The sequence below is a fragment of the Euprymna scolopes genome, chromosome 14 (assembly GCF_053919585.1).
Source record: "Euprymna scolopes isolate OS-2025 chromosome 14, ASM5391958v1, whole genome shotgun sequence".
Classification (NCBI taxonomy): Eukaryota; Metazoa; Mollusca; class Cephalopoda; order Sepiida; family Sepiolidae; genus Euprymna; species Euprymna scolopes.
In genome coordinates this window covers 94,969,191-94,984,474 of record NC_136495.1, presented here as the reverse complement: position 1 = coordinate 94,984,474, position 15,284 = coordinate 94,969,191, and the positions used below count along the sequence as shown (strand labels likewise).

The 15,284-nt window shown below is 33.0% G+C and overlaps 1 protein-coding gene across 1 annotated transcript in view; it reads right to left on the bottom strand.

The window, feature by feature from the left end:
• Window positions 1-910: 910 nt before the first annotated feature.
• Window positions 911-15,284, bottom strand: part of LOC145293170 (uncharacterized) — a 36,083-nt gene continuing 21,709 nt past the window's right edge. The window contains exons 3-7 of the mRNA XM_080139635.1: window positions 9,125-9,202; window positions 5,745-5,828; window positions 4,273-4,452; window positions 2,289-2,428; window positions 911-1,027 (exon numbers count right to left, since the gene is read on the bottom strand). Coding sequence (XP_079995761.1) covers window positions 925-1,027; window positions 2,289-2,428; window positions 4,273-4,452; window positions 5,745-5,828; window positions 9,125-9,196 — 579 coding nt within the window. The 5' untranslated portion in view covers window positions 9,197-9,202 and the 3' untranslated portion in view covers window positions 911-924. The remainder of the gene's footprint in view (window positions 1,028-2,288; window positions 2,429-4,272; window positions 4,453-5,744; window positions 5,829-9,124; window positions 9,203-15,284) is intronic.

The window sequence follows — 15,284 nt, the reverse complement described above, 5'->3', positions numbered from 1 at the left end:
GGCAAGTGTCCGACCTGAAAGCAGCGGATAACCTTTAACTGCTTAAGAAATGTACGACTGTACAAAAATTGAAGATATAATTAGCTGCCCCAAACACCATAATCTAACTGATCTGAATGAACTGGTTTGACTTCATGGTTTGATTATAATGTCAAAAGTGTAGCTAAAAAGCCCAATCATCTCACTCATTAATATATATATATATAGGATTAAATTTTGTTTAATAGTTGCAAGCAAATTAAGTTATTTTAATTTAGAAAATATACAAATTGCATACAACTGAAGCTTTGAATAAACTTAAAAATATTGCTCAAATTCAATTTATGCAGTTACATCCCTTGAATAACAATCAATATAATAGATGGGGGGAGGGGGGGGGTAATCCTTCAGCATTTCATTTTGGAATGTGCCAGAGATGTGACAAGATATGTGCACAGATACATTGATCTGAATTGGTAAACCAGTTGTAATTAATACAATGCATTCGACACCAAGATATTTCAAGTTGACAAAAATATTAAAATCAATTTTTCAATTTGTCATATTCACATAGAAAAGCTGTTTGGTTTTTTTTAGTTATTTTATTGAACTATTTTTTTTTTATAAATTAATACGTTTTCATATTTATAACCAAATTATTGGTCCAATACAACTAAGATATGAATATTTAAAAGAATCTGAATAATCACATCCATTGTAATAGAAGCTTCCAATATAAATATAGATTTCCAATAAATAAACTGGTTTTCTTTCAAGAGTGAAAATGATCCATGTCATGTTTTTAATGAGTGATTAAAAATTAAAATCTAACAAAAGGTTTTATGAACTCGTGAATAAATGTACAGATGGTAAGAGATGTTTTAGATGAGATAGAATCCACCCCCCCCCCACTTATTTTTTTATTTATTTATTTATTTTTTTTTTTTAATAATAATCAGAAACATAGGGCCTCATTTCAGTCATGGCATCCCAAGATGGTTTGCAATATGAACGATTCAGACCGGGACGATGAACAAAGGTACCTCCCCTGAAATTGAAAAATAAAAAAAAATTTTTATCTTGGAATTATTATTTTAGTATATGCATGAATTTACAAACGTGAATAAAAGGTATTGAAATATTTTAAATACTAGCATACACACATAAATAATCATTCAAGATTTACTCGCTATTTATCTGGGTATATTACATATTCATATAAAAACAAAAATCAGAATTATGTCAGTAATTTCATTTTTCATATATTAAATTATCATTTTTGATCACCGTTTTATTTTAGAGTAAGAGGATTTTTCAAAATTCATTTCAAGCCCGACTTGCTATTTGCTCTTACTCTGCATCACCTGACATTTTCGTGCACGGAAGATGGTTTTATTCACAGGCTTTTATGCGATGTAAACGCAAACATGCTGGTCTATCACTGAGCGAGGAATATTTGCATGAATATGAAGAACTTGAACTTTGATAGTATCTGTTAAGCTCAACATCTCGGTGTGCTACTTGCTTCAATGGCTTGAAATCTAGTTGTCGATCTACCAGACCATTAACATTCTGGCATTCTTAACGGTAATATTTGGACTCATCAAGCACAAATTCCAAAAATCATACCAAATTGCAAATTCATTTGTGTAATTTGCAAATCACATACAGAGCACAGGTCAGACAAAGTATGAATACACCAACTACCACAAAGATACTAACCACGGTGTGTACCTTACACAACTTAAACTGTGTCAATTACATATGTATGCAAATATCACTAAATTTTTTGAGTCCTTGTATTATCTCTACGTTCAACCAAAGTAGCAAATTTTCAGCATAACTAAGTATAAATATTAATTTGTATGCTCAATGTCTAAAGAATATATTTAACACGCCTGTGGTACAATTAGATATAGATGTTGACAAAAGGCTATCACTTAGCAGTGCTAAGTGATAGTCTTTTGCAAGTTGAAAGTTCAATTCCAAGTAAAGGACGATACTAATACAATTACAATTTACTCTACACTTCTACCCTGTCATAGCTGGCAGAATGAGAGCAAGCTACTCCTGGATTAAATGATGGGTTCCGTTTGAAGTTACATGTAGATTCCCAGAGTGTGTCAAAATGCACCTGAAGAAAATCTGAAGTTATATTGACCGTAGCATGAGAATAATATCTAAGATTAGAACAATAATCTGAATAATACAAGATTCAGATATTTTCCAGAGATTCTATTGTTTTTAATGAGGAACAGGAGGAATAAGATCCAAAATAATGAGGTATAAAGAGAAAGAGAGAGACTTACACACAGAATCTGTCAGCAGGTCCTAATATGACATTCAGTTGCTCATAGTAAGTTGAAGGAGTTGTTGAGGCAGCAGTGGTATTCGTTTCATCGAAAGAATCAAATTCCATATCACAACCGTTCATCAAGGCACTTGATTCCTGTAAAGAAGTTTTTTATTTTTTTCTTTAAACTGTTACTCTTATGAAGTTCCTTTAAAAGAGTTTAATCTATAATATAAAAGCGAAAATGTGTGTGTGTGTGCATTTTTCTGTATACCCACCAAAGCCCCCCCCCCCCCATTCATTGTTCATTTTTTAATTCAAGCCCCCCTTTTTTTTTTTTTTTTTTTTTTTTTTTTTAAAAATCACACACGAGTACCCCCGCCCTCCCATCGGGTTCGAGCCTACCTCCCTCCCAAAACTTTTTTCGCTGTTTTATTGTTTTTCTTTGTTTTAATATTTGTTTTCAAGCCTACCTTCTTACCAACACTTTTTTTCTTTTTTTTATCTACCTCCCTCCTAACACGTACCCCCCCCCAGTTATATATAAAATCATCTCTTACCGGTTTATTACTGACAGATATCAGGGGAGACAACTTTATTCGTGTTAATTGTAAAGTTGTTCCCCTTTGCAGAAAAAAATAAATAAAGCTTGGCAAGTCACATTAAAATATTCTTTTGCTTACTTCAATTGATATAATTGCACAATTCTTTTTGACAACAAGTGTGTGGATACATGTTGGGGTGCATCAGCTAACAAATCACTATTTGTTGTCTAAATGTTTCCTGGTCTAATGCATAAACTGATCCATCCGAAACCTTGTCCAACTTGTTGCCGTTTCCATTTTTTTTTTACACAGTGATCAATTCTATTTTAAAAAAATAAAAATTTTCTGCATTACATGGTTTTCAGTTCTGTTTCTAACCTAAGCTGACGATTACCTGCCTCATCTTATTACATATTGACATAATTACACCTAGGATACTGGTTTGGTTATTGTTTTACAGCATATCAACCTTTTTAGGGTTATTTAATGCCAAATATGGAAATTTTAAGTGGTTTTATATATCTTCAAATATTCAAGGTATTTAATTTGGTTGTTTTGTAGAGAAAGATTGTTTTTGGCATTGCACAACATGATTGAGTTTTGCAAAGGGAAAGGAAAAAATAAAAATGTTTGGTGTAGGAATCTTGTTTTCAGACAATCTGATAGCACCAGACCCAGGATGCTGAGCATGACAAAAACAAATACAGATAAGTATAATTATATAGATGTAGCAGTTGCATCACACATATGAGTATTGAAAAGCCAAGTTTTCAACATCAATGCAAACGCTACGTTATAATATTGGGGGGGGGGGTCATGTTGTGATCCATCAGCTCCCCACTTATGCCTTACACTACATTCATCATATAAAATTTGCACTTGAAAAGGTATACTCCCACAACTTTTAGGGTTGATAGATCAATTGCCATGTTGTAAACCTATCCACATGCCAAGTGTGATGGAAAAACATGCATATAGCAAACAGGTATACATTTTATTTTTACAGTTGAGCAAGGAAACAGTCCATGAGGCATGCATACCTGAATGCAAGTGGAACTTGACCCATGAAAACATGTTAGATGGAGAGTAATTACACAATGTTTAAACTCCCTTAGATGTGTTCACCTGAAAGGGTGAATGAAATTTGGACATTATAAGGAGATTTGTGCAGAACCAAAGACTGTCGGTTTGATCGTGTTGAAAGAATGCTATTAGATGTAGAGCAGTTGAGGTAGTAGGGTCAGTTGAGAGGGGAAGACTAAGAAAAACATAGGATTTGATAGGGATAGATTTGAGAGAAAAGAGATAAAAGAACAGGCCAGAGATAGGGTAATTTACAAGTAAATTTCTAAAAGCTATCCATGTAAAACTGAACATGATAATGATAATACAAGTCAAATAAAAATATCTAGAAATTAACATAAAATAAAAGTTTTAATGAAGAAATGTTTTAACCTCTTGTTTAGAAAGTTGGTCAGATCCATTGGTAATTGGCGAGGAGTGTTGCACATTGGGTGTGGGCAAATTATAATTGTAATTATTACAACTATTATTATTGCTTTCCGTTGGCATTTCATGGTTAGCAAAAAAGCCATCATTATCATCCTCGATCATTTCATCTACCCAAATAGTATCCTGTAAAAAGAAAAAAAAAGTTTTAGTACACAAACTCTTAAAATTAAAGATTTATAATGAATTAACAAAAGTTATATTTAATTTTAAAACTAGTAAATATGGAAACTCCAAAGGTCAAGGACTTGAGACTGTCTGGAGTATGGGTAACTGCAGCACACTTGTTGTTAGGAGAGATGTGGTTCTGTGCGAGTCTATGAGGTCCATCACTAAGAGATTCATCTTCTCTTTGAGGAAGAGTTGCTTATGACCTAAAACACTCCTAAAATGGCCTAAAACGCTGCTAGTTGAATGTTAACATGGTGATTCAGGCTATTTTTATCGGCCAGAATTCCCGGTTGTAAAACACGCTTAAATGATATTTTAATTTGTCCTGATTTCATATATATTATTATGGAGTCGGGATTTCAAAAGTAAAAAAAAAAGTATTTAAGTGCCATCAGCTAGAATCAAAACAGTAAAACTGCAGCATTCAAAGCTGGTGACGTTACCACTGAATCAACATGACACACATATGAACTCATTAAAAATAAACTAAGATGAATGTACAAAATGTATAACAATTTTTTTTTTTCAAGTTTGACAGCTAAAGACCCATAAAAGAACGGTCATTATAAAAATCATATCATTTGAGACCTCTAGCACCACTCTGCAACTTAGTTTTAGAAGAGAGAGTTTGAAAATATGGAGACAGACATAGTGAGTTTTATAAATTAGATTATCAGCAATACAAATTTTAAAAGTTGAATATTTAAAAACTTTTCTGAAATATTAACGATTAATCAGATTGTAAGACTCATTTTTATTTAACATACATTTCTAAATGTTAAATGGGGAGATAGTTGTGGGTAAGTTTTTAAATTTTTGAAATGATTGATTATTCATACAATTTGGATTCTTCGGACTACTGTTCTTTTCACGTTTTGGGTTGATGTAAACTGACCTTCTTAAAGTGCCGAACTCGGAAATCTACATGAAATTTCATATAGAACCCTTTAATCCACGGGGGTTCATGTATTTGCATTTTACCAAGTACTTTAGAAATACAATTGTGGATTACTTAGCACTCCTACAAAGCATGCTACACCTGTCGATTAAAAGGTTCCATTTAAAATTCTGTGCAAATTCAGAGTACAAATTTTTCATTGTAAAAGTTTATGAAAAAGAAAAAAATAGGTTACCTAAAAGAAATCCACAAATATTGTATAAAATTGATTTTAAACAACCAAAAACAAACGTGACAGTTTCATGGTATTAATAATTTGCTTTATCCACGTGTTTTATTATTCTCTCACCTGCTGTACAGGATGATAGGCTGCAGAGAATTTATTGCCACTTGTAGAATCAAGTGACCCTAAACAGCGGCGCTTCTGATTATTCTGAAATTAAAAGAATAACATTGAATAACATCAAATTTTCAATAAATAATAAGTTCAGAATATAAAATAAAACATTTCTATAAGAACTAGAAAAACTCATTGGTTACCTATCAAGCTGAGGTTAGAAAAGGAAAAAATGCATTTGCAAAGTTAGTTAAATTTCTGCTCATCTCTTTCAAGTTACAGATTAAATAGTACTGTGTTATAAAGACCTTGTCAAATCTTTTTCAAATACCTGCCAGTATTTTATATACCTATAAAGCCAACATGTGTTTTAAATATCGATGGTTATGTGATATTTTGAAAAACAATATCGATGGTTATGTGACATTTTGAAAAATAATATTATGACACTATACGGTGTCATGAATGCATGCAGCGAGGTGCATATTGCGGTGAGGGGGGGGGGTGTTTGACCGGACGGGATGGTGTGAGGGAGTGCAGAGAGATGCAAAACTTTAGCTAGGAAAATAGGACCAGCCGCCGATATGTCATTGTAAGCTTGTTAGACGCAAAGCAGATGTTGTGTTGCCTCAAACAGGGAGACAGATTTGGAATTATCCACATGTCAAAAGAGATGGTCTTGTTTTTTAAATAGAGGAAGAGAGGGCAGAAGAGGGGGGTGTTGATGTCTGATTGGGACCAAACAGAAATGTCTATGGGATTTTTTCAGAAAGGAAAAAACAAAAACAAATGATAATTGTTTTATCTCATTGCTGTTATATATCTATTAACAACGAAAAGGTTGTTTTTAAACCCTCTGTTGAGGGGGTATGAAGAATGGGGGTCAAGGGTAGGGGTCGCCGCCAAGCATTGTTCGACTTGGGGTGACTAATCACGCCTAATTGGTAATAAGTAAAAACCTCAGTGCAGGTGGGGGTTGAGGTTTGGTAGAGATAAGCTCTAAGAGAAAGAAAGGTGTTTGTAACCACTCTCTGAAGGAGAGGAGGGAAAAAGGGGTTGGATTTAGAAAAAGGAATTCTAAACGGAGAAGTGTCGTGGCCAGCAAACCGAACGGCTGGGCTAGTCAAGCGCTCCCAATTTGGGAGCCCTTCAGGGCCTGATGTTATGATGGGAACTAGCCTGTGTTAATGGGAACTGTGACTCTACGGGTCTGGTCTTACATTGTTCACTGCTATAGTCAGTCGCCTCAAATTAGACAGTAGTTGTTATGAAGTAATGAAAAAATAGTTTGTTACTGTTATAACCCGGAGTTCTGTTTATTGTGGTGAGGACTTGATTTTGCAGCAAGCCGCAAGGACCAGCGGAGTGATTGATGTACCAGGAGACTCCCTACACATGGAAGAAAGACGATTCGATCGAGAGGAAAAGCGCCCTCCATGAAAACACAGTGGGTAAGGATGATCAACAGGCCAACTTGTAACGAGACAAGGTACGATCAAAGAACACCTGCCACATAGGTAACGTTATAAATGGTGCAAGTATCGGTACCGTCATCATTATAATACCGATGGTTATGATATTTTGAAAAATAATATGTCAAAATAATTATTTCACTTTCACTTCAAAACAGCACCGAGAGGAAAGATGCTATATGCATTACCATATTGACAGATTTTATAAAATGGTTTTTCTGCAGAAAATATCAAAGTGAAATTAGTTTTGAAAGAATAGTTTATTTTGCACAAAAAGTAAAACATCGGCTAAAACAGAATGAAAGATGGTTCCAAAATGAAACAGGATCAGTGGCAAGATATTAGTTTGACTAAAATCATTAATAACTAATTAGTTGGAAGAAGCAAAGCATTGTCCTACAGGTTTACGGTTCAAATGAATTGAACATTACAACAGTTTGATCTAGAAACATTTTCCATCAGTAAAATGTGAATGTGAATTTTACAGTGTTGGACGAATAACATTTAGAAAAACAAATCCCCACACTAAAAATTTTAGAAACCAATGGGATCATCCATTGTATGTTTAGTTATGAGAATGTCATTTCAAAATTGTATGTTTATGAGAATGTCGTTTCAAAATTAAGCAAGACATTTTATAGAAATACTTGGAAACTTCTTTTTTTTTTTTTTTTTACTTTATATGAAGGAGGCACAGAAAAATTACAAAAATAAGCTCAGTTTTAATTAAGTCGAAATTAAAAGACACAGAATGCATGGGAGGGGGACATCATTCTTTGATAAAACAAGTCATCTAACTCCCCTGACAAACTGTTTTAAAGCTAAGCCTACACACACACAAAAAAACATTTACAGTTTTAAAGAGAACCGTCATAAGAGGAAAAAGAAGAGGCAGAAAGAGGAAGAGAAAGGAACAGGAAAAGAGAAAAATAGGAAAATGAAATCCAGTCAAATAATGACAAACATAAGGAGGTAAGGCTCTAGCAATCTGGCAGAAATCAGCTATTTAAAAAAAAAAAAAGAAAAAGCTTGCATCCCTGCAAGAGGGATTATTAAACTGAATATGTACCATCAAAACACACATTAAGGATAAAAATTGCAAGACTATATGCATTTCAATTTACTTAAATTGAGTGACAACACAACCCGATTACAGTATATATTAATCCTCACATACAAAGCAGTGGAGAGAGTATAGTTGTAAACACATGCCTAAAACAATGCTGTATGAAATACATATGGTTCATTCACAATGACAAGTCACAAAATAAAAACTTCACATTATCTACTAAATATTCAAATCAATATTGATAGCCAAGAAGAATTATTGTTTGATGTCCCTGGAACCTGTCCAAGGGATCGATCTCAGAAGAGGTGGAATGATAACATCAAGTAGGACCTGAAACACCTTAAAAGCATTGGCAATGGATTGAATCAAGTGGAGAAAAGCTACTCGACCATGTCAACAACCCAAACATCTAACAATCGAACTCAGGGAAATAAGCAATTATAAATGTGCACTAGTAGTAAAATGCTTGGGTTTCGCAATTGCTTTTTTGAACAATGAAATTTATACAATGACATTGTATTTAGTTTCATGGCATACCAATACATTGCAAATTAAGTCTCAACACAAAACCTACAGAAATTTATTATTTCATTGGAATTCATTGAGAGGAGTATTATTTATTTATTGCGAAACATCTACGAAAGATTTGTCCGGAATAAATAAATCCACAGAAATTTATTAAGCATAGGGTTTTTTTTTTTACCAAACTGGGGATAGAGGATATTTATAATACCTTTCTCCATTCAGGTTAACTGAATACAATACATGATCTCACTAGATTTGATCTTTGATTCCATAACATGCATTTGTATCCATTAGTCTACAAGCATTATTGAAGTGAAGCAACTTACCTCCATACTTTCATCCAAAGTTTCTTGGCCATAACTTTTCCTTTTCTGTTGAATAAATAATCGGGCAGGCATTTTTAACTGGAAAGAAAAAAAGCTTAGCTATAAAATCTAAACGAATAAAATGTGAAAGTTTTTTTTTTTCAATCTATCCTAACCATATGAACATCAAAATGGGTTGGCTTATTTAATTTTATGATATACATTTTGAAATACTGTATACACAGTAATCTGCAAGCACTCAACCATCTTTAGGATTTTCTAATTCACATAATTATTTCATAAACATTTTCCAACTAATATCAAAAATAATTTGCTCACATTTTCTTAGATATGCAATAGTTTTGTCAATAAAATGTTTGATGTTGCTGAGAACACAAAACTTTAATTTTAACAAAAAGGCTTCGGAAGTTTTTAAAAAACTTGATTTTAAATATTTCACTAACAGTCCCATGGAAAATCCACAAAATGAGAAATATAGTTAATCAACAAATGTTTTGATAAAGCTGATATTTTTTCTGGATAATGCAAAAAATAGTTTTGGGACAGACAAATTAATATACAAATTTGAGTTTGTATAAAAAATAGTGTGAATTGTATTTTACATATAGAACGGCTCCAGATGAGATCAATAAGTACTAATAAATACTCAGTAATATTGTGCTACATAGTTCAATGCATATAAAAGCGCATTTTAAGTCCAACACCTCTTTACAAATGTTCTTTTTGCCCTGTTTCTTTCAAATGTTCCCTTTTTGCATAAAATGTTGCTTCTTAGGTGAAGAACGACTACACATCAAAATTATGAGCTTCTTTATCACAATTACAATGATCATATTATGATAACCAAAAATGAGGCTACATCAAAGGGAAGTCAGTCAATCTTCTACAGGGTTGGCAGATTAGCATTTTTAAAGCCAAATTTTGTAAATTTGGACTTTTTTTTTAAAGTAGTTTGCCTTCAAAAATTTTATTTGGCTTTTTCAAAGCACTAGGAAACAACAAGCAGAATATTATATAGATCATTTAGTGGCTGTGGGTAGTTTGAGATCAGTTCTGTTGTCAGAAAAGGCATCCCAGAAAATACCTCATTTCAAGGAGAGAAGAATGTTATGTTGCTATGAGACAGTCATTACTTTGGGGATCCGTGTATGATGTTCATTCACAATTATGATGTTTATTCACAATTATCTTACCAGCTTAGTTAAAATGTTACCAATAGGAGCATATATTTGCTGTCTTAAAAAAAAATTGTTTATATCATAATTAGTCCTCTTACTTTGAATTTTTTGGTCTTGAGTAACTTCATTTGCTAATTGATTGAAAATGGATGTCCACGATTTAAAAGCAAAGACATGGTATAAGTGCACAGATGTATTTAATTATAAAGTAGCTTTCCCTACTCCTCCTACCAAACCTGTGAATGCTTGTAAATGCATATAAAAGTTTGTCTTTGAGAAATCGATATGTTAACAGAACATCAAAATTGTGACTTCATCTGAGTCATGGGTACACTTACCAATTAATACAGGTACAAGTGAAAACAGATTTATACAAAGATCAAAGAACTCTTCTCGAATATTATGAGCAATACAATGGTGGTATTAATTTGTCCAAGAGAATTTTTTATTTGTTTTTATTATTGTTTAGTCTGCATTGAACATCTTATTTTTCTCATTCTTAACATAAAGATAAGGCATAATATTGGATTCAGGGTTTCCATGGTTCTGTTAAAAAGTTTTCCATCTTTGAAAAAAATATTTTTATATAAAATATTTCCTAGAATTGAGCATATTTTTAACTTATACAATTTGATACACTTTAAAATCGATCAAATAATTAAAATAAACCTTTGGCCTGCAGAATATATAAATTAAAACATTCTCTGTAAATATAGAAGAGTTTAATTCCATACACAAAAAAATACAGTATACAAATCTTTAAATAGAAACTTATCCAAGCAAACATTAATAACTTAAGATTCATATAGCATTTTTTTTTTCAAATTCATTAAAAAAAAATTGTTTTTTTGCTGAGATGAGAATGCAGCAATGAGTTTCTTGAAAGATTAACACGGACGCCACAAGAAGGTTTGCTACATGTCCCCAACAACAAGCAACATCCCCTAGATGGACATTAAGGTGCCACAGCAACTACCATCCCGCAAGAGTTTTGTCACCGTCTTGGACAAACACCAGCAACCTTCACCTGCATTGGAAGGAGTCAAAAACTTTGAGGCTCTTCCAGTAATGAAAGATCTCCCAGTAGGCTCTGACCTGTCCTGGAAAGAGTGGATAATACTCAACCGAGCCCCGAACAAAGGTTGTCAAAACAAGGGGTAACTTGCACAAGTACAGGACACTCGGTGCAATAATTTCAAATTTATTTGAAACCTCGGAACTCGCTTCCCATGTATTTTGTTCTTCAGTCCTCAATTTCATGAGTAGAATTTCTGGCAAAGGGAGTAGAATTGCTGTTTTCTGGGTTGGTAGTTGTTTTCAGTGGGTGGTATGTGAAGATTTCTGATCTTATGGTATTCATCATTAAACCTTCAATCTATTCATTGCAGTCACTCTTATTCTGTAGTTTTTAGTTCTGATAAAATGGAGATTCATGTGAAAAAAAAACAAACTTTAGCAATGAATATACCAAGAATAAATTTACTAATATTGCATTTTTTTTTTACATAAACTAGCTGAAGCTCTCACCAATCACCCCATTTCAATTGGAAACATCAAAACAGGTTTTATATTAATATTCTTGTAATTATACATTCAGAGGTGATCTCATTCAAAAACACATTAATACACAACTACAATAACTATGTATAAGAAACATACATTTCATACAATTACCAGATTGATATAAATATTGCATGTGGAGGGCACATGGTTTTATAGATTCAAATATTACGTAATTTTTTTTTTAATGATATTTGTTCAGAAATGTATGCTTTTTTCTGTGTAATCACGTATTTACCAAGGCAAGAGATTTTCTATTTTGAAAATCATTCACACTAATTTTTTTTTTTCACATAAATGTTATGAAAAAGAAAGTGCATTTGCCCCAAAATTAAATTGCATAATGAACAAATTCAGTAGATGATATTGCCGAATAAATTATTCGGCTTAGGTTTTTTTTTTTTTTTTTTTTTTTTTTTTTTTTACATGGAGGTTACCACTTATCAAGGCCCAGAAGCCACTTGGGGATAAGGGTTATTGTGTGTACCGTAATCAACGGGATAGTATCGTAGTAATCATTAGTACTGGAGATTTGATAAAGTGTCTTATTTAAGGGGGAGGTTCATCAGGAATTTGTTTATGTTGGATTTGAAGAGCATCCAAGTTGTAGTCAGGTGGGACACAGGCAAACATTGCACCCTTTTACGCCACAACTTCTCAAAATAGAAAGTTGCTTGTCTAACTAAATATGCAATTACTAAAAAAGCAAATTTTTAATAAAATTCATTCAAAATATTTTCGTTCTAAGAACATTGCCAAATATTCACCAACTAGTGAAACAGAAATATTAATCTAATATGAGAACTGCAATTTAATTTTTACAAATGATCATTTTGGTTGGCTATACTTGATTAAATATAAAAGCAATATTTTCTTATGGCAGCTATACATTGGTATTTTTTAGAAGAAAAACAAGACTCAGTGAAATGAAATGTGGATTATCAATTTGCCTGGAGATGGGGGGGGGGGGTCACAAGAAAATTCCCCAACTAATGGTTCACCCGATTATCTGTTATCAATACCAACTGGACAGAAAAAAAAAAAAAATTTACCCACATACATTTGCACTTCCAAGTGATAGCACTCCATTAGCTCCCATTCACCCCAGTGAAGATCAAACTTATGTTTAAAGAAAAAAAATCAAGGCAAATCAACATATCATTAGAAAGACAAAGAACACTCAACTTTTTTCTCTTGTGTTGGGCTTAGAAAAAACTAGCAGGCTGCCTGGCATTGCCGGTCATAAAATATGCTTGAATATATTTTAATTTATGCAGATTTCATACTTATTATAGTCAATTCTCTATAGATTATATCATAATCATGTTGACACACCAGTTCGTGTTAGATCACCAAAGTTAAGCAACGTTGATGGATGACCATTTGAGAATTCCATGTGCTCTCCACTTATCTCTGCATTGTTTCCAGTTGTCTGGCACTTCTTGCCACTGGACTCAAGTAGTACCAATTCAGGAGAGGTGTGGTTGGAAATTGAGCACCTCTTGCCCTATAATTGCATGTGCAGCTTATTTTATGTAATTTTAAATTAAAATCTTGAAATACCTTTGTTACATGTTAAATTTACAAATTAAATAACGCGAATTAGAAAACATACATAAAAAGGGCTTAATGAAAAAGTAGGAAATATCTATATATATATATATATATATATATATATATATATATTTTATAGATGTGTATAAATATGGATTAATATATTTATTTAATAGGAGTATATGCATATGCGCCTATGTATGTATATGTCTGCATATGTCCGTGTGTGTGTGTGTATATATATATATATATATATATATATATATATATATACACACAGGGTGTCCCTGAAGTCGCGCACCATGTAGATTTATATAAAAACAAATATGAATATCAATTTTATTAATCAAAATCACAATAGATGCTCAAATTGTTCACCTTCAGCCTGAATACATGCATCGATTCTCTTTATTTCTGTGTTTTAAGAATACGACGTACTGATGATTTGCTAATCATAAGCTCCTGGCTTATTCTCCTTACTGATTTCACGGGGCTTCTAGCAACATTCGCCAAAACCATAGTTGATGTTTCCTCATCAGTTACACTCTTTCGTCGACCACATCTCTTGCGGTCAGCAACTGAACCTGTTTCTTGGAAACGTTTGATCAAACGGCAGACAGTGGTATGGCTCAATGGTTTTTCTCGCTCGGGATGAGTGTGGTTGAATTCTTTAGCTACTGAGCGGTATGTAGCCCCATCTCTTCCAAACATAAAAATCAATTTAACTCTTTCTTGCATTGTTAATTTCTTGCCCATATCAAATAAAATCTGAAACAAAAACAAATATAAATATATGATGCGCGACTTCTGGGACACCCTATATATATATATATATATATATATATAACACACACGTGTGTATATGCCGAAATATACTAGGCTAGTTGCTCAATTTGTTTGTTGTATTTACGTGTGTATGTGTGGGTGTATATATATGTATATATATATATACATATACTAGCTGTACCCTGCCATGCGTTGCTGTGGCTCAAATTGGCGCAATGGAAAAAGTTCCAAAATCAGAAAAAGCAGGTTTCTTATAGGTTTAATTTTTCATTTCGTATCGGTACACAGTTTTTGTTGTTCCATTTTCTTAGCTGATGTAGAGATTTTCTGGTTTGGTGACTCTTGAATACGTAACATAAATTGTCCATGTGAAAAAACAATCAGCCCCACAATTGTAAAGATTGTTCCCTGTGCTTAATTGATGACTAACGAGGGGTACCCGGCGTTGCCCGGGTGTTTTTCGGGTTATGTGGAAAAAAAAAAAACAGGTGCCCATGAAAAAAAAACGAAGCCTTCACGACACGCAGTTGGAAAATAGTAAAGTGTTAAAAAAAAAAAAAAAAAACAGGTGCGCGTTTTTGATTGACGTGACGGCGATAGGTATTCAGCAGTTACGATTTTGTGCGGGACAGTTTTGAATGAGGTGAATAAATCGGTTTGTTTGTTTTTAAAAACCCGCTCCCTGTTTATTAGGAGGAGCGAAAGGAAAGCTACAGTCTGATATGACGAAGTCGACATTGAACAAACGTTACTTAGCTCTCTTGAGACAACTGGCTTTCGTCCTGTTATTAGAGTCGAGTTTCGCTTTTTTTTTTTTTAATACCGAAAACCGAATGTAACGCGTGCCGATGCGGGAAATGTCGAATAATTAACGTTTGAAAATCAATAAAATTAAATAGACAGGCGAGCTCCGTGGATAACTCTGAGATATTACAATTTATAGATGATATAAAAAGTTTTAAGAAGTTGTGAACCGAGCAAGCGCTTCTTTGAAAGAAGCCTTTTGTGGACATCGAGGAAAAGCGTACATACATACACACATACATTTACGCTTTTATATATATAGATTATTGCAAACGACA